The sequence below is a fragment of the Indicator indicator genome, chromosome 6 (genome assembly GCF_027791375.1).
Source record: "Indicator indicator isolate 239-I01 chromosome 6, UM_Iind_1.1, whole genome shotgun sequence".
Classification (NCBI taxonomy): domain Eukaryota; kingdom Metazoa; phylum Chordata; class Aves; order Piciformes; family Indicatoridae; genus Indicator; species Indicator indicator.
In genome coordinates, this window is record NC_072015.1 from 21,881,089 (window position 1) to 21,901,518 (window position 20,430).

The 20,430-nt window shown below is 42.4% G+C and overlaps 1 protein-coding gene across 1 annotated transcript in view; it reads right to left on the bottom strand.

Moving 5' to 3' along the window:
• Positions 1-19,804, bottom strand: part of TENT4A (terminal nucleotidyltransferase 4A) — a 62,856-nt gene extending 43,052 nt beyond the window's left edge. The window contains exons 1-2 of the mRNA XM_054381686.1: positions 18,975-19,804; positions 5,273-5,396 (exon numbers count right to left, since the gene is read on the bottom strand). Of these exons, the coding sequence (XP_054237661.1) occupies positions 5,273-5,396; positions 18,975-19,804 (954 nt within the window). The remainder of the gene's footprint in view (positions 1-5,272; positions 5,397-18,974) is intronic.
• Between the last annotated feature and the right edge of the window lie 626 nt (positions 19,805-20,430).

The following is a 20,430-nucleotide window of genomic DNA, read 5'->3' on the forward strand; positions in this document are numbered from 1 at the left end:
ACCCTGCCAGCAGCAGAGCACAAACTTTTGAAATAAGTCCTTTTCACTATTTTTTCTGGTTCTACAGAAGTATAAGCTGTTACATATTTCCTTCCTTCCTGTACCTTTATTCCTCATAAGGCAGCAAGGATAGCACTACTGAAACTGGAAGAGTTTAAAGGGAAATGTTTTGTGGGTTTTTTCCTCCAAATATTTAGGTTTAAAGAATGGCAAATGCATCTAAACATTAATTCAGATAAATACCAATACTCCAGATTTTACTGTAAGGATTACTATGAAATTGTGGTCATGTTTGCGTATGGAAAAGAAGGCATGACAATGGGATATCCACAGTCCGTACTGAAGACTCTTCTAGAGAACTGAGACATTCTCCCCACTCCACTACAGCAGAGCACAATTTTAAGAAGTGCACTTCAAAGAAGTGACCTATGAAAAGGCTAAGCAACACTGAGCCATTTCCCTGTTTGTACCTGTTCCCATGAGCTAGAAGAACATTAGCAGCAGGAAAACCACAAGTGAGGACAAAGTAGATGAGCGTTACAGTATCTTTAACTAAGTAATGCAGTACTGTGGCCACAGCCCTCTCTCCTCTTCATCAAAGGCTTATGAAATCAGTGGTCTGATTTCATACTAGCAGTACAAAGCCCAAGTGCAATTAAAAGATACTTTAGGGTCCTGTAACAATTACTGAGAGAATCTGGGGCATAGGTTATCTTTTCCTCTCTCCTTCCAGTAGTGGGCAGAGACACTGGAAGGAACAGGCAAATACATTCCATTAATACCTGGCTCTGTAGCTGGTGTAAGTAACACAATTTTGGGTTCTTTCACAATGGGTTAGCCTACACAGCACCAGGCATGCTGGCATTAGATGGGAGATACCTTTCTCAAAGGGGAAGGAAGGTCTTTGCCCAGGAACTAGCAGGACTCATTGATGGCTTGAAGTTAGATGTGAATGGGGAAGAAATCCCAAGAAACATCTCAAGGGAATCAAAGGGAGTTCCGCTAAGAAAGCGTTGCCACCAACAGCCCAGCTGAAGTCCTGCTACACAAACACTGCAGCATGGGCAAGAAAACAGGAGAAATTGGAAGCCACTGTGTGGCTAGAAAACTATGACCTGATAGCTGTCACTGAAACTTGGTGGGATGAATCCTGTGACTGGAGTGTGGCTATTGATGGCTATAGGCAGTTCAGAAGGAACAGGCAAGGAAGGAGGGGTGAAGGCATTGCCCTCTATCTCAGGAAATAGAGTATGAGTAATTGTCCCTGACAAATTGCCATGAACAGGTCAAAAGCTTATGGATAAGAATTAGAGACAAAGGCAACAAAAGGGAACCTTGTAACTGGCATCTACTACAGGTCACCTGACCAAGGGGAGCCCACTGACAAAGCCTTCCTTCTCCAGCTACAGGAGAAGATCCTCCTGGAAGCTCTCCTAAAGCACATGGAGGACATGGCATCACCAACAGCAGGTCCTGCCTGACCAACCTAGTGACTTTCCACAATGGTGTAACTACATCACTGCACAAGACCAAGAGATGTCATCTATTTGGACTTTTACAAATCCATTGACACGGTCTCCCACAACATCCCTCTCTGTAAACTTGAGTGCTAAGGATTTGATGGGTGGACAGTTCAATGGATAAGGAATTGGTTAGATGATCACATGCAAAGGGTAGTGGTCAATGGCTTTATGTCCAGAGGAAGATGGGTGATAAATGGTGTCCCTCAAGGGTCTCTGTTGGAACAAGTGTTGCTCCGTATCTTAATCAATGATATAAACAGTGAGACTGACTGCAACCTTAGCAAGTTTGCAGATGATGCCAAGATGAGTGGTGCAGCTTGTAAGAATGAAGAACGTGATGCCATCCAGAGGGACCCGGACAAGCTGGAGAAGTGGGCTTAGGAGAACCCTCATGAGGTTCAGTAAGGCAAAACGCAAGATCCTCCACCTAGGTCAGGGCAACCCTCTATCAACACAAGCTAGGGGATGAAGAAATTGAGAACAGCCCTGCAGAGAAGGACTTGGGGGTACTAGTGGATGAAAAGCTGGACATGACCCAACAAAGGGCACTTACAGCCCAGAAGGCCGATCACATCTTGGGCTGCATCAAAGAATTGTGGCCAGCAGGTTGAGAGAGATGACTCTGCCACTGTGCTCCAACGAGACCTCACTTTGAGTACTGTGTCCAGCTACGGGACTCCCAACACAAGACAGAGGAGAGCCACAAAGAGGACCAGGTGGCTGAAACACCTCTCCTAGGAAGACAGGCTGAAAGAACTGGGGCTGTTCAGCCTGGAGAAGAGAAGGCTTCAGGGAGACCTTAAGAGCTACATTTCAATATCTGAAGGGGACCTACAGGAAGGCCTGTTTAGAAGGGCTGGTAGCAATAGGATGAGGGGCAACGGTTTTTAACTGGAGCAGGGAAGACTCAGGTGAGGCATAAGGAAGAGGTTCTTTGTAAGTTCTCCTCAACATGAGGAAAAACTCCTTTACAGCGAAAGTGACAGAGCACTGGAACAGGCTCCCCAGAGGGGTTGTAAAATCTCCTTCTCTGGAGACTTTCAAAACCCACCTGGATGCATTCCTGTGCAGACTACCCTAAGTGATCCTGCTCTGGCAGGGGGGTTGGACCTGATGATCTCTTGAGGTCCCTTACAACCTCTGATACACTGTGATAATGAGAGCAGGTAAAATACCAGAACAGGTTTCCCAGGATGTGGTTGAGGGGGTCCATCCCTGGAGACATTCAAGATCAGACTTGACCTTGCCCTGGGCAGCCTGATCAAGCTGGAGATGTCCTTATTCACTGGATAATACAACATTTGAGTGTCCCTTCCAAACCAATGCAATCTATGAATCTGTGAAATATTTTCCTGCTTGTTAATGGCAACAATACTATCTGTTAGTCAAATGTAATGCTAGGAATAGTTAACATCGCTTTTAGACGTTTTTGTTTTAAGGAAGCTTACTCTTGGGGTAACAAAACCCAGAAGGCCAGGAAGAGCTGCAGATCTGTGTTCAGTCACAGGGCTATGATCTTATCACAATTACTGTGACATGGTGGAATAGCTCACATGACTGGAATCCTGTCATGGATGGCTATGCACTACTTAGGACAGACCAGGCAGGCAAGGTAGTGGTGGTGCTCTCTATGTATGTAAGCAAATGGAAAGTATTGAGCTTTGCTTAGGGGAGATGAAGAACCTGTTAAAAGTTTATGGGTAAGAATCAAGGAGCAGGTCAAAATGGGAGATACTGTTGTAGGTGTTTACTACAGACTGCCAGATCTGGGAAAAGAAAAAAAAAAAGAAGAAGAAGTAGACAAAGCCTACTGGAGGTAGCTTCAAGACCAGATGCCCTCATGCTTATGGGTGACTCCAATCACCCTGGTATTTCCTGGAAGGGCCACACAGGCACACACAAACCAGAAGGTTCCTGCAGTGTATCAATAATAACTTTCTGACACAAGTTGTAGAAAAGGAAGAGGTGTGCTGCTGGACCTGGTACTAATGAACATGGTGGAGTTCAGCATCACATGAAGAAGTGGAGAAATAAGCAGGATAGGAGCCCTAGACTTCAGGCGAGCTAACTCTGTCCTCTTCAAAAACCTACTTGGAAGAATCCTGTGGGCCAAAACTCTGGAAGGAAGGGAGGCCCATAAGAGATGAGTCAGTAATGAGAGATAACTGTCAAACATCACTTCCTCCAAGTTCAAGACAGGTGCATTCCTCTGAGTAAAAAAAAAAAAAAAAAAAAGGTCAAGTAGAGCAGGCAGAAGAACTGCATGGATGAGTGAAGAACTGCTAAGAAAAATCAAGTGGAAGAAAAATTCACCGTATGTGGAAAAGGGGACTAGCCCCTTGAAGAATTATAGGAACATAGTGAAGGTATATAGAGATGCAACAAGAAAGGCCAAGGCCCTCTTAGAATTAAATCTGGCAAAAGAGAACAAGAGGGGCTTCTTCAAATACAGTGGCCAAAGGAAGAACAGGGAAAATGTGGGCCCACTGCTGAATAAGCAGGGAGCCCTTGCAACTGAGGAAGCAGAGAAGACAGAGGTACTGAATGCCTTCTTTGCTTCAGTCTTTACTGCTAGGACCAGCCTCCAGGAACCCCAGACTCTGGAACTAAAAGGGAAAGCCTGCAAGAAGGAAGATTCTCCACTGGTCAGCAAGGATTGGGTTAGAGATCATTTGAGTAAGCTGAACACACATAAACCCATGGGTCCTGATGAGATGTACCACGAGTGCTGAGAGAGCTGACTGATGTTGTTCCTCTACTACCCTCCATCATCTTTGAAAGATCATGGGGAACAGGAGAGGTACCTACGAATTGGAAGAAAGCCAGTCACTCCAATTTTCAAAAAGGGTAAGAAGGTGGACCCAGGAAACTATAAACTCATCAGCCTCACCTCCATCCCTGGAAAGGTGATGGAGCAGCTCACTCTGGAGATCATTTTTAAGCAAAAGGAAAAGAATAAGGTTATCAAGAGCAGCCAACATGGATTTACCAAAGGGAAGTCATATTTGACTAATCTGATAGCCTTCTACAATGGTGTGACTGAATGGGTAGATGCAGGGAGAGCAGTGGATTTTATCTACGTTCACTTCAGCAAGGCTTTTGACACTGTCGTCCATAATATCCTGGCAGGAAAGCTCAGGAAACGTGGCGTGGAAGAGTGGACAGCAAGATGGATCGAGAACTGGTTAAACAGAGCCCAGAGGGCTGTGATCAATGGTACAGAGTCCAGCTGGAGACCTGTAGCTAGTGGTATTCCCCAAGAGTGAGCGCTGCGTCCAATGAGGTAAATTGAGAACTGGTGGAATGACCGAGCACAGAGGGTTGTACAGGGACTAGCTGGAGGCCTGTGGCTAGTCACACTCCCCAAGGGTCAGTATTGGGTCCAGCCTTATTTATTATATCCACCAATGACTTAGCGGAAGACATGGTGTGTACCCTCAGCAAATTTGCTGATGACAACTGCAGAGGAGCAGCTAACACACCAGAAGGCTGTGCTGCCTTTCAGTGAGATCTGGACAGACTGGACAGATGGGCAAAGACAAACACAGTGAAGTTCAACAAGGATAAGTATAGAGTCCTGTACCTGAGGAAGAGTAACACCATGCACCAGTACAGGTTAGGGGTCAACCTGATGGAGAGCAGTTCCACAGAGAAGGAACTTGGAGTCCTGGTTGATAAGTTACCCATGGGACAGTAACATGCCCTACAATTTAGTAATGAAGCAAATCAACACTTAAAATTACACTCACATCAGCTGTAGGCCAAAGATCTTTGATGACTGTTTCTATCCTTTTCACCACTTCTCTTCTCATAGCTGCTTCTTCAGGACAAGGGGACATGAAGTCATAGAAGTCAATTATTTCTTCATGTAGCCTAATAAAAGAGAAAGTAGCATCAGTTATAACGATGACTTAACTATTACAGTAAATTTCGATTTTAAAAGGCTTTATTTAATATAATTTAACTAAAAATAGCAGTACTTTTAAGAACGGTGAATGCCTAACAATTAGGCATTCCACATGGGAAACCAAAGGGTTTGGGATCCGGGATTTAGGACAGATATTCATACTTCATCTTCATGCCAGGAGCTCACAAAAATTTCAGTTTCAAAACTGCAACACATCAGCTCTCATCACATCACCTAAATGAAGATGCCAAAAGACAGAGGATACAACCACTAGTAGACATTTACAATCTTTCTTACTAGCTCAACAATGAAGGTCAAATTCAGTTCACAATTCCTGAAGATTATTTTCTTTAAAATCCAAAATAGTTTTTAAAATTACACAATGATCCAAATGTGAAGCAGCACAAGAACAGTTAAAATGTTTATGCTGGCTTATTCTTCCAGAGGTTTTTTTTTTTTCTGTGCTAGTGGAACTTGACACAGACTTGGAAACAGGCCATTGCTGTTAATGTGTTTTCATAGAGGGCAATAAAAGGGACACTTGAATATTCCTTGATGTGAAAACATCCACTGTGACAAATGGGGATTACTTTGACCACTCAAACCCTTTATCAGCCATTCATTCACACAGGAATTGATCTTTCAACTGAACTACAAAGTGAGAAGCCTCAGATCAGTAGAAGTACACAGTATGTTAATGCCAGTGTTATCTGAGGAGTTATGACACTAGATCTTTATCTATCTGTTCAATTCATTTGCTTCCCATCTCCCAGTACTACAGAATACTTGCTGTCAAATTTTGAAGATCAGTTTGAGCTTTCAGGTAATTGTCAAGTTTGCTTTCAATGGAAAAACATCAAGCCATGCCAAACAAAGAACTGCAAATAACTACTCCTGTGATATTTTACAAAAACACCTTTCCAAGACTTCTCCCTAAGAAATAAATTCAACATGGTAGTGAAATCCAAATACTGTCCCAAAAAAACCAAACAGATTTAATCCTCAGTTAACATACTTAGCGTTCAGAAAGGGAAATTTTATGCATGTCTAGTGGAACTCTTTAACTCCTCCCCTGAGACTTTTGCAATGCATTTTACTAGAGAATTCCCTCTTTAACAGATAGCCTCCAACAAACCATATGTCAATTTTTAAGCATCAAGATTCCTTTCCATACACAAAGGTTTCAGCACAGTACAAAAATACTTCTAAAAAGCACACATTTAGAATGACTGTTTGCCCCTTATCTTAAACAAGGCCTGGATCCAAAATTAAACAACAGAATCAATTATTTAGTTGATGAATCTACTTGATTTTGAAACCTCAGAGCAAAACAGAAAATACAAACTAACATGCTATTACTTTGCTTCTTGAAATTACACACTTTTTTATTCCTTTTCCAAGATGACAAGACAAATTGAAAAAAAAATTAATACACCTAACAGCAATGGAACCAAACTAAAGGTCCCATGGACCTGTTTATAAAAATCAGCAGTAGTCAAACACAGGGTGAAAGGAAGAAAAGACAAAGCAGTTATCCAACTTTCCTGTAGTAATGCCTCCAAGTCTCCAGTGATTTCATACCCCATACTTTTGGCATGGATCCCAACCCTAAGGTGTAGTAACTCTAAAGACTTTTCTTCCACTGATGTTTCCAGGTCTTTCAGTCTATTCATGGTTTTGTTATTCACATCATTCTATGAAATTAAGTATACATAAGTATAAAGAAGTGCTGTTAATTATTTTATCTGCTCTTGGGGTCTTTTTGGGCAGGTTTTCTTTGTTTGTTCCTGGGGTTATTTGTTTGGCTTGTTTTGGGGAGGGGGCAGTGCTTGGGGTAGTGCTTTTTTTGTTCTTTTTGGGGTTTGTTTTGCTGTTCTTTGTTTTGGTGTCCTTTGGGTTTTAATACTTACACAGAGGCAGGTCCAAAGTTTAATCACTGCTAATCTTCTTCAGCTTGTTTTCAGTTGCACCATGTTTTTTGACAAGTGGCCAGAAATGCAGAGTCAACACAATTACATTGTCCAGTGCATGACACCTGTGTTCGTTTTGTCCTTATCTCTGCAAAGGTTGCTGCTCCCTATTTGAGAGTAAATGAGCATACAAGTGCTCTTTGAAATAAATCATTACAGAACAGCTTCAAGGTGTTTTCAGCACAATTACAAACATGAAGCCTATCCATGGGGCATATTTAGCTTGAACTATTTTTCTTCAAATTTATAACTCTATATTTATTAGAATTTAATTTTATCAGCAATGTTATAATCTAATGAACTCCCACTGAAACTGCAGTCAGCTCCAGCTTTCCGTTATCCTTTCTGTCTTCTCATTCATTTAATATCTCCAGCTATTTTTATTAATATATCAAGCAAAAGTCCTGAGTAGTTCCACTGGTATACTCTGATTTTTATGAAGCTAATAACTTATTCTTTCTTTGGTTATTTCTAAGCAGTTAACCTATAAGTCCAGCAAACCTGTGACTGTTCAGTTTTCATAAAGTCTTCCAAAAAAATCTCCTGAAAAAAAAAATCCAACAGCTCTATTATCAGACTGACCACATTAATAAGGATTTACAGCAAATCCTGCAAAGAAAGGAGACCCACAAGGCAACTATCAAGGCACTCATTAGTCCCTTTATGTTTAGTCACACAAACAAGTTTTGTTCTGTTATGGTATCAACACCATCCAACTACTCCAGGAGATCCAGACACTCCTGAAAACAGATGTCTACAGACAACATTCCATATTATGGAAGGTGAAGAATAAAAAAGCCCTGCTGTGTCAGCAAGGACAGGAAAACAGAAGCACAGAAGTACTCTCACTTAAATGTCTCACTGAGCTTCTGCTCAGGTGACTAGCACTGTGAAATTCTTCATCATATCATATAAGACTCAAAAGAATCCACCCACCACTAGTCTGTATTTCCTTCCCTGATTTACTCTAAGAAGTCAGATTGATATATTTTACCTTGAACTGCCAAGTTAGCACTTCATTTAATGCTTCAGTTTGCATGGGACAACAGCACGAGAGTCAGATAACCAAAATTCATTTCAAGTTCAAATCATAAGCCATCGTTTCACAGTCAAGTTCCTCTGGAGTTCTTCAGCACACACTACGAGCAATGGCTGTACAACAGTTATTCTGCTGACAGATTTAAACACTCCTTAGTGAAATTTCAAGTTACACTTGCCTGAAGTCAAAGTTCTCATGGGAAGCCTCTTAAGCCCTTCTCTCACAAAAAAGCAATGCAATCAATTCACTTAGTTTATAGTACATGATACAGCTTCTCCTAGGTGCCCCTTCATGTATCTCTGTAAGCCCTACCAACTCTGCACAAAGTTGCTTCTTTTTGATGTCTGAGGTTTCCAAGTTTTAATGCACTTAGCAAATTAGTTCTCAAACCCTGTCTTAACAGAGTTGTATTTTGTTTGCTCTTTCCAGTTTTCCTTAATTCAACAGCTTCTAGTTCTCTGAGAATATCACCTCCCTGGTCAATGTCCTTCTGGATAACAATCAGTGCTATTTTCATAGTTAGCATATGACAGCATAACCATCTAATACAGCATTTTCATTTACTTCCTCTAGTAGAAGTCTCTCAAAACTGAAATGCCTTTAAAAAAAATGATGTTACTGTAGCTTGTTTTTCTAAACATCTTTGCTCAGGCATAAAACAGCAGCTCCAATAGGCATAAAACACAATGTTGTGTGCTGCTCAGAACTTAGAGCAACTTCACTATTAGTTGAAGAAATAATTTGCTATCTGAAAAACCAGACCACAACAGAATATTAATCTAGCCAATACAAGGATTTTCAGTGAAGTATTTTGCCCACGTAGCCTGTGTGATCTTCATAAGCATAGAAGTCAAGTCATTTTTACATAAGTCAAGAATTTTTCCAGCACATTATGTTCATGCAGATACAAGTCCAATTTTAACTCTTTTTCTTAAATAAACCCCAAAACTTCCCTAAACATATAGTGTGACTCAGTTTCTGCATATCCTTCTGGCTTCTTAAAGAATTTGGGCTCCCACAACATCCCAGCACCTAACTATCTTCTATCACATTTTAGAATGATTACACTACTTTCCTAGCAAAGACATCCTTTTTTATTAACTTTTTCACAAGGAAGTTTCACTGTAATTACAGAAACACAGGGAACAAAACTTGATGGTGAGATGTAGCTGTACCCAACCTAAGGTGAGAAAGATTAGAACACAGGGATGCAGAAGAGGCTACTTTGTACTTGCTAAACTGTTCATCTCACAATTTTAATAGCCACTCCCTAACACTACTACTGCCAAGCACAGTACATGTCTGCTGCTTACAGGCTGAACTGTACAATAGAATTGACACATTTTGCTTACCAGATATGTATCCCTTTTACTGTTTTAGAAAACACAGACAATTAGAGTTTGTGTCCAAGTAATACCGAGGACACATTCTTAGCCTTCTGTAATGTTTTACCTTAAATTCAGTTTTCTAAGAAAGGACATCATTTACTTATCGTTTACTTTGTTATATACAACTTTGACTTGTTACTTCAAGGGCTGACTTCAGCATAATGAAATGAAATTCCCAAACAGCATCAACAAACTAGAAGATAAAGGAAAAGCCATAGAAATGTTGTTCCCTCAAGCAAGCATTCCGCTTCATTTTAACATCATGTATTATACACTGCTACATTACTGTAGAACAGATAGAAGCATAACTGCAACACAGTTAAGTGGAACAACTGATTCTTTTTAAAAACACTCTTATTCTAGTAAGTAAAGAAGATTTTTCTAACTGGAAAGTCTCTCAGTCAATCTTTTCAGAAGGAAAGAATAGATGCCACAGTTAAACATGTGGGTGTAACACTAAGGGTGAGTAGAAAAGCAAGGAAAAAAAAAAGGCGTTACAGGCAACATTTCAACAGAACCTTTGTTGAAATGAAGGTTCCAAATAATAGGATACAGGGGTTTTTGATGAAGTCAACTCTGAAACATGCCCATGGACTTCACTGTCTCAAGATTAAACGGTAAAAGCCTCAGCAGTCACTGTTTCAGAAATCTGTTGACCTGTACCTTCACCTGCAACTACTACAATTAAATGTAATCAATAGTTGAAATCAGTGTTGTAGTCTAAAACTAGGGAACACATGGGGATGAAACAATGTTAAGATTGAAAGCAATAGTATAATCTGAGATACAAACTTTTTCCAATATGATCTAAATTAGGACATGTACAAAAGAAGCAAAAAGAGAAGTATGACCAAGGAGACAAACTTCCCACTCGAACACGTAATATCCATAAGGTGCCTTTACTGCTGCTACTACTACATTCAATCAATAGCGCTCTATGCTCTGTGCAATGTTCTAAGCAAACTCAAAGACTGGCAGAATAAAATCTCGACTATACAGAACTTGAGTCAGAACTGTGAGATGTTTTATAGGTAGGTAAATTAAATACTAAACTCAAACAAGAATCAAGTTTACTTCACAAGTTAACTATTAAGGAGAGAAAGGAAGAGGTATCTCTGTTCTCATCCACAGAACAGAGACATTTACAAAATACATTGTAGCTTTGCCACAAGTGATGGTATCATCATTTCCTCTTCAAACTTTCTCTTTGTCTCACACTCTTGCAAGTCACAGCCAACCCTAATTTTAGATGGAGTCTCCTGCCAACTAAATTTTACCTCTTCAGAGCACTTTAGCAGTTCACCCACTCAAGAAACTCAGCTTGCTGGACTGATTTATGCTGCAAATTTGCAGAGTTCAGCAACAGAATTTGTTTGCTATTTGGAAGAGGAAAAAAAAGGTAATCAACAACTAGTCTATTTTTGCAAAGCATGCCAAGCCAATAAAATTCAACCAACTACCTTATTAATGACTGGATGTACTTGAAAAAACTGCATTACAGAAATCCAGAAAAGAAACTGACGTATCTCTGTAAGTTAATATTCAGCAAAATAAGTCCCCTACTTACACTTCTGAGCAGCGCTATGTTACTCGACTTACGCTGCTGTCTACTTCACAACACCACCAATAAAACATCACATCAGTATTTTGTTGCATACCATATGGTAAACCTTGGAACTGAATCGGCAAGCTTGCTATGACAATAAATAGAACCGCTAAACACTGAAATTCCTATCTTAATACTATTCTTCTCCAAATGCCCAAAGATGGCAAGCGATTAACATCCCAGACAAGTCAAAAAGATTGCAACAACAGAAGCACATTAGTGATGAGAGACTAATTATGCCCATGTAGATCAGGTATGCCTTATACCAGGTTAGCCACTGAAACATTTAAGAGAAGGAACACCTGACAATCTCAAGCAGTAGAGTCTAATTGAAAATGCATCCCAAGCACTGCTAGCAGAAAAACCTGCACATCCTAAGCCAGTATCTCTGAAAAGATAGAAAAGCCTTTTCCATATTTAAATACAGCTGCAGTTCATGGGAAGATTCACAGTTTCAGAATCTCAACCAAAAGAATAACGTGTTTCAGAAACTATTAAAAAGGTATCAGGCCGATTGTTTAACAAAAGTGTGCATTGCTCATCAGATGTTCACGGAAACACTTCTACTACCTTGTCACAAATGTCTTCAGAAGACCTGAAGTCATGTACAAAGCAGGAAAAGAGGATTGGAAGATTAAGGATATCGAAAAGGATTAATAAGAACAACCTAACAAGATGCAAACCTATGCTTGAGAAAAGAAACTAGCTTAGGAGCTGAAAAACCTGCTTCTGTTAAGTGAATTAAGTGATCAGAACACAGAAAGTTAAGTGATAACAGTGCACGACAAGTAGAGAAGCTAGTATTTTTTTTTTTTAATCCCTCAGAGTTTTCCCTGATCCCTGACTATGCAGGGAGCACTCATCCCAAGCCTACTCCTGGTAATTCAGTATTCTCCAACAGCACTTCATACTGTGTTTCTATTAGAAGGACACTAAGCAGCAATGGTGAGACTTTCCACACAGATAAAGAACTTTCTTAAATAGAAAACAAGAATCTGGTACTCAAGTTTCCATACTAAAAAAGGTCACCACCAAAGCCCCAGAGTATCCTACGCTAGTCAACATTCTCATACATGAACTGGAAGGAGAAAACAGTAAAGCAGTCTGAGGCCACAAAGTTATCTAGAATAAGCCAGCTCAAGAACTGCAGATAGACATTAAAATACAGACTGCACAACAAAGCAGTAGGCAGAATATGAGATAAGATAAATAAGCACAAGAAGAGCACACAAGAAATTTCTGTCTTTACCAAGATTCAATGAGGTGCTCTGCACCAGCTCTCAACACTGAAAATCAAGATCTTGAAATAAGAATTCTGTTAAAATACCTGTTCAGTACTCGGTAGCCAAAAAGAACAGTAAGTCCCACATTAGTAATCAGCAAATGAAGTACAAGATAGAACAAGATAGCCCAAGACGCAGGAATACAGTGATACCACCACACACAGAGCTTGTTCACCCACATTACAAAGATAGAACTGTAAAGCATACAGAGGTGGTAAGTATCTAGAGGCAGGAAACAGCTTCAGTGGAAGGTTATCACTAAATACACTAGAAAAAGCAGACAACTGTCAGGTGATTCAGATTTTTAATTCCCTCTTTCAAGTCAGCTATACAGAGTACTCACAAACTGCCTTATTAATGCTTAGACCTGTGACTGGCAGCAACCACAACCCTAGTGACAGCCTTGGGACAAGGAAAAAACTGATCTTTGCAAAATGCATTGCTTAACCGAGGAATACCTTGCCTCAGGACATGGCTGATTCCAGCAGCTCATACCAGCTCAAGGTGAGATGGGACAAATTCATACATAAAATTCACAATAAACTTAATGCACTGCCTGCAGCCCAGGTAGTCCAAGAGCCATAGATCATTTAAGTCTAGGAGATCATTCCAGGAAACATCACTACAAGCTCACACTGGTATACTCTTTTCCCAATACTTGGCACTGGCCTCTAAATCTCACCTTGTACAGCTGTTTATGTTCTTAGTGCCAATTATCTCTACTGCCAAAGCCTAACAACTGTGAAAAGCATCACAAAGCTGATGCCAGGATTAAACTGCTCCAAACATGTCCCATTCTCTTTTACACAGATGTGAGCACATGTCATACAAAGCCTTGTCAATATTTCACTACTGTAGCTCAGCCTTCCTGATACTTCTTTCATTCCATTACCAAAAGTATCACTGTGCTATGCATCCACTTTGCAGGGTATCTTCAAGCTCTACCTAGTCAACTTCATCAACCACAAAAGCAGATGTTTTGTTCCTTTGACAAGAACCACCCAGCAGCTACCCTTGAACTCTGCTGCGTACTGACCTTTAAGCATGAAAACAATATGTTCAACCATGTCTGATGCTCCCAAGCCTCTAGAAATTTACTAACAGAAAACTACTCCCATCCTCCTCCTTCCATTCTACAGCACGTAGTGCCTGTTTCTGCCCTGATCCTACAGCCAGACAAAAGAACAGTCAGGTATATGCTGCCAGCACTGCCTGCATCTTACATGAACACCTTCATTACAGGTATTCATCTAACATTGCAGATACAGACACTAATGATTTAAACAGTAGTGTGGATGAAGCACAGTCCACTGTGTTGAGTCTTTATTGGAAGGTATTAAAGATAGCACTGTTAAGTATATGGAGAAGAATACCTTAAAGTTCTTATTACCGCTATACACCCCAGGACAGACAAAAAAAGCTTCACAGAGTTTCTAGCCTGCATTTTTCAGCTTCAAGTACAAGAAAAACATGTCATCCCTACATATTAGTTTGCACTATCCAGCTCTGACAGCAGCACAAGCAGCAGCAAATTTTGACAAATACAGAACTAGTGATATGGAAGGCCCTGAATGCAATGCAATTGTAATAGCACATAGCACCAAAACCATTAAATTTATCTTGGTCACCAAAGTTTGGCAAGGTATCATAAAACCAAAAAAAAGCACCAAGACTAGAATTAGAAACCCTTCCACATACAGGTGAAGGAACAAAACAAAACATAATGCAGACTTACTATATAGTATTACCACATCTGAGCAGCTACAAAAATTAATCTCTGGACGTCACTTTTTGTACATAGTATCCTTCAGCTGGTGAACACTGAACCCAGTTTTCTGGGGATGCATCATCATAAGCTTACCTCGCTCATGAGAACTCTCCCCAGGTCTCTGCCACAGTCACCAGGCAATGCTGGCCTGAATCCTCCTTCAGCTTAAGCAAATATGGAGGTCTTTGCACTCTTGTGCTCTGTGACAGAACTTGTTACAATCAAGAGATGGTTAAGGACAACAGGTATGGAGGGGGCACAATTAATGCATTTAAGTTATCAGATGCTTTGCAACACTAACTAGTCCAGGCAGAGCACCATTCCAATGTGTCACAGCACTTCTGGTAGCCACAGTAATCCTCAAGAAGTTCTTTCTGCACAGTGCTATATTATACAGTGTAGATATACCAGGTATTTCAGCACTAATCTCATTCTCAACACCTATAATTAATCTAAAGCACTTAGGTTAAACAAAGTTTACTTGGTTAAATTCATATCAAGAAGCAGGATATAATTAAAACAAATATTATTTTGTACCTAGAAGGTTATAAATAGCATATCTTAAAGCAAGTGCCCCATTAGCTCTGTACCCAAGCAGTGCAAATCTAGTAGCAGAGTCCTTAGTATAAGGTCTTGAATAGCTGTTTCATATTCTGAAACGAAATTCCAGCAATCTTGAACTCTGAATTCTTAAATGAACTCTGACTTCATGAAAACAGAAGACATTACTTTTGTGTACAAAGAAGGCAGACCCCAAGATATTAGATGTAGTTTAAAGCCACTCAAGAGGATAGTTTACAGTAGCAAGAAACCACACAGTTCTGAACATCAGTTACAGCAGTTTAAGCTAACCTCTTATTAAAGGACATTTTAACTGCACCCGAAACCAAATCATTTTCCCATCTGTACTCCTAATCTACACGCAGACATTTAAGAATTTACACTGCCACTATTTTAACCATTGCTAAAGCATTAGAATAAATAAAGTTTAATTCTCACATCTTACCTTTTAAAAATCTGGGAAAAGGTAATATAAGTTAATCTAGGGTATCCTAAAGCTATGAAATCTAATTAAGCATGGCTATTCACAGTCATATTTTATGACAGAGAACTTCCTTTACAACACAAAGATTGGCATGTTGCTGTCAGAAGGCGGTAAAAGCAATAGGTAAGAGTACACTAAAGTAAAAAGAATTCTGTACATAAAACAGCATGAAACAGCCATTACAACATCAGAGACTCACACAATGTTAAGGGTTGGAAAGGACCTCAACATTATCCAGTCCGACCCTCCTGCCAAAGCAGGATCACCTAGGGAAGACCACACAGGAAAGCATCCAGGCAGGTTTTAAAATTCTCCAGAGCAGACAACTCCACAGCCTCTCTGGGCACCCTATTCCAGTACTCCTCCATCCTCACCATAAAGAAATTTCTGCTTATGTTAGATGGAGCTTCCTGTGTTCCAGCTTGAACCTGCTGCTCCTTGTCTTACCACTGGGGACCACAAAAAAAGAGACCATCACCTTCATCTTGACACCCACTCTTCAGATACATATAGATGCAAGCCTTCTCTCTTCTCAAGACTGAACAGACCCAGTTCCTTCAGACATTCCTCACAGGAGAGATGTTCAAGTCCCCTAATCATCCCTATAGTTCTCCATTGGACTCTCTCCCATGGATCCGTTTCTCTAACTGGAAAGCCCAAACCTGGACACAGTATTCCACGTGCGGTCTCACCAGCACAGAGCAGCATAGAGCATTTCTAAGTATCACCACACCTACCATCATAAGGACACTGAATATGATCCACTAAAAAAAAAAAAGCAGTGACAACTTGCACTGCTACAGACTACCTCCAGCTCTGAACGAGAAAGCGGAGAGAGCACAGTACTATTTCAAAACACACATGAATTTCATCAGAACTACTAGTGCCACCTGGGAGACAGTAAATCAAGTACTCTTCTTAGTCTACTACCAAAAGACAACTCAGTAACACTGAGATACTGTGTATCACTTGGAAAGTTTAGCGTGTTGGAGGAAAAGGTTCTGCAGAAAACAATACTCACGTTAGAGTAAGGTCTAACATTCATGCATAATATAAGAGCATGTATTATCAAGTCTTTCTTCCTGTATCTATGATCAAAGCAGACTACAACTGAAGATTGTAAGGATCACATTTTTTGACAGTTGTGTAGACCAGTTTGACACCTATGAAGATGCTGTCAACTGACCATCAATTACGAATGTGATGCTTCAGGACTGGGCTGAGAGTTCCAAGTAACACCATGCAAGAAATCAGCAACATAAAGAATCCAGAAGAAACTTGTGTAGGCATCAGTTCCCACCTATTTTTAATATGTATTTCTCATTTCAACAGCCAAATAATGCAATAGGCTGGCTTCAGGAAGATTACATTAAACTCACCAGTAGTCAAGAATTACTGCAGAAGACAAGACACCTAAAACCACTCCATCAATGGCAATATTTTTGTTATTTCAATCATATTTTGTTATTTTCAATCAGTACTTCATAAAAGAATTTCTAACATCAAATAGAAAATTGTTTTAAAATACACATCTATCCATGATTTACCTTGGGTAACACAACTTGAAAGTTTAAGGCAGAAATCACTTCTCATATTTAAGTCTATGGTTTCAACTTCCATGCTCTCCTTCAGCACTAGTTTCCTACTGTTCTAAGGAAAGATGGGATCATGCACATGCTGCAGTTATTGGTGCCCCACTCCCATAACTGAGCCTCTCTACTCATACAAATCCTTGACAAGATCAGGAAACAGCTTCCACTATCAAAGATATTTAGCCAATAACTTCTCGTTAAGGCATCAGCAAAAGAACAAGACATATTATGGAACCAAAAGTGCAACTGATGCTTGGCTAAACAATTCTCTTATGTACAGATTCTCTGTGAATTTACACTTGAAAAGTACTATAACTTTTATTAAAGTCAAGCAAACAGAAAACAAAATGGGAAAAAACTAAGGATATGTGATTGGCATAGATGGTGCCACCTAACAGCTAGACAACAGAACCTGCAGTGCCTGGATCCAATTCCCAGATTTGCTACAGACCTGCTAGGTGACCTCAGGCAACTCCCTCATCCACCTGCCTGGCAATCTACCTCAGTAACACAGACCTGTCTTGGATAAATTCAAATGTTAACTCAGTGTTCTACTGTATCTCTAGATAAACAAGAAATTCAGACTATTTTAAAAATGCTATTGAAATTTTAGACAATCTTCTTAGTAAAGGACCCTAAACTGCTAGCACATGCCACCTCAAACATTTTCATTCTCAATGTCAGTTTGGACTTAAAAAGCAGTAGTCTTGTCCTCCCCAGGAGAGCTATGGCTTGCAGAAACAGAACTTTTAAAAACATCAATACTTCCAGACAACTTTAATGTACTCAGCACCTGACTCCAACAACCAAAAGAGAAAAGACACATCCATAAGTTAATTCTCACTTAAAGTTCTCCAGCTCTCAAAGTGTACCCTATTACTTTTATCTATTTCCCTATACAATTATGCAATGTCTTTACTCCATGAGCATCCAAATATCTTGGATTTTAGGAATTCCAAGAAATTGTTTTTCAATTACATCAGAAATCTGCTATGGTCAATCAGTGCAGCTAGCACTTTTTCCATTAATAAAATAACCTGAACATCAAAAGCAACATTTTTGCTTATGAAATGTGATGCCTGCAATACAGAAATTTCATGGAGCACCCCAGAGGTGCTTTGCCCAAGCGTAGTTCCTTCCATAAATCACCAGACCTTGCTAACTATTTATATAGAAAAGTTATGGCGAGAGACTAGGATAACCTCCATAGAAGTGTTCTCTTTAGAATGTCAAGATTCCCGTTTGAATATTGGCTAACTCAATCTGTTCAAGAGTTATAACAATTCCCTCAAAAAACAATTCCCTCTAAGATCACATTGACTTTCACACCTATTTCATCCAGAATTGGTCATTTCCCTTTCAACTGATGTTCTCAACACTCCCTAAAGTAACAAGTCTGCTACAGCCTAAGCCATGGCATTTAAAAAATAGTGCAAGGGTTTTCCTCGAGTTCTTTTTAACTGAATTGATCCCTAGGAGGTTTGACAAGCATCTCCCATCCCCGTTTTCTTTAATCACTGTAGGTGCCAGTTGAGAATGGCCTAACAATTTCACGTCTCAACCTACTACAGGACAAGGCCTAACCCCCTGCTATCTACGGGTGTCCAGGTCCAGCCTGCATCGCTGCTTCGGCCAGAAGCCACCCACCGGGCACAGACCAAGGTGATTTACAGAACAACATGGGTTTGTTCTACTCCATCCCCTATAATCAACCTCACTGACAGAGCAAGCTCCAGAGCAGTCTGTGTGACCCCAACCCACCCGACCCCGTGCCCGGGGGGGCCGCAGGAGAGGTTGCCGATGTCCCCCTTTCCTCTCGGGCTGCAGCAGCCCCAGGTGCCCCGGCTGCTCACCCCTGCACGCCTGGGCTGTATTTCCTGGTCTTCCAGGGTGTGCCGGGGCTCTGCAGTGCTGGCTGAGGCGGCTGCCGCTGCTGGTGGGGGGAGTTGTTGATGGCGACTCCACGACTGCCGGAGAGCAGGTAATTCATCCCATAGGTGCTGGCTTTATTTTCTCGTTTCCTCCGGCCTGGGTGGTACTGATGCTGCTGGGGAGACGCCGGCGGCTGCGGATGAGGGCTGCGAGCCAGGTGCGAAGGCTGATGGTGCCCGTTCAGACCGTTTACTTTGTTCTCGTGGAAGTTAAAGAACTCCCCGGGTCCGGCCCCGCTGCCCAGTAGCCCGGGAGGAGCCACCGCAGCCGCCCGGGGGCCGCAGGAGGAAGAGGAGGAGCCGCCGCCTCCGCCGCCGCTACACGATCCCGAGGAGGAGAAGCCGGGGCTCTCAGTGCCGGATTCCACCGACGAGCAGGAGGACGAGGAAGACACGGAAGGCGACTTCTGCAGCCGCCGCCCTCCCTCGCCGCTGCCGTTCACGGTAGCAGAGCCGGCGGCGACAGCAGGAATGAGCCCGGTCAACAGGGCCGGAGGGGAAGGCGAAGGCGAAGGCGGCGAGGAAGAGCAGCAGACGCTGCCGTCGGGTGCCCCGAGCCGCACGCAGCTGTGGCCGCAGGGTGGGGACGCAGCGGCGGCAGAGTCCAGCGCCGGGGAGTTGAGGCAGAGGTAGTGCGGGAAGCTGGCACCGCCCCGGCCCCCCACGCCCTGCGAGGTCTCCCAGATCTGCATCCACAGCGCATTCGCGGGGCCTTTCTGCTCGGGCTGGATCCAGGCCACGCGGGGATCCATCCACGCCCGCCCACCTCCGACCCTCACGGCCCGGCCAGAGCGCCGCGCCGACGACCGCTTACCGCCCGCCGCGCACTCCCTCGCCGCGGAGCGCCGGGCCCGGCAGCGGCGCTAGACGCGGACAGGGAGCAGCGGCATGTGTCGCGAGAAAGAGAGAGAGCGGCCAGTGGCAGAGAGGAGAGCCGGGCGAGGCGAGAGCGGCTCGGGAGGGACAGAGGCAGCGCAAACTGTACCCGGCCCGGCGCTGTCCGAAGCACTCCCCTCGCCGTTCCAATGTGGCGTCCCCCTCGCCAGGGCCAGAGCCAGCAGTGCGCATGCCCCGCAGATTTTAAACCTTCACAGGAGACGGCCGCCCTGGCAACCGCACATGCGCGCTGGCTGTCCCGGGGGGAGGGCCTGGCCCGCCGAGTCCGAGGAGAAGGGGGAGGGAAGGCTGCTCCTGCACTCGCACACTGGCACTCGTGCACATGCGTACCCAGGCGACGTTGGAGGCGTAGGGTCGTAATCTCTCGGGCAGGAGGACGGGGCTCAGTGTGGATCGAACCTCCGTGGAGCGTCTCTCTGGTGGCGCTCAGAAGGGCTGCGCTGGGTCCGGACGCAGCCGGGCAGGGAGGAGGGTGGGCGAG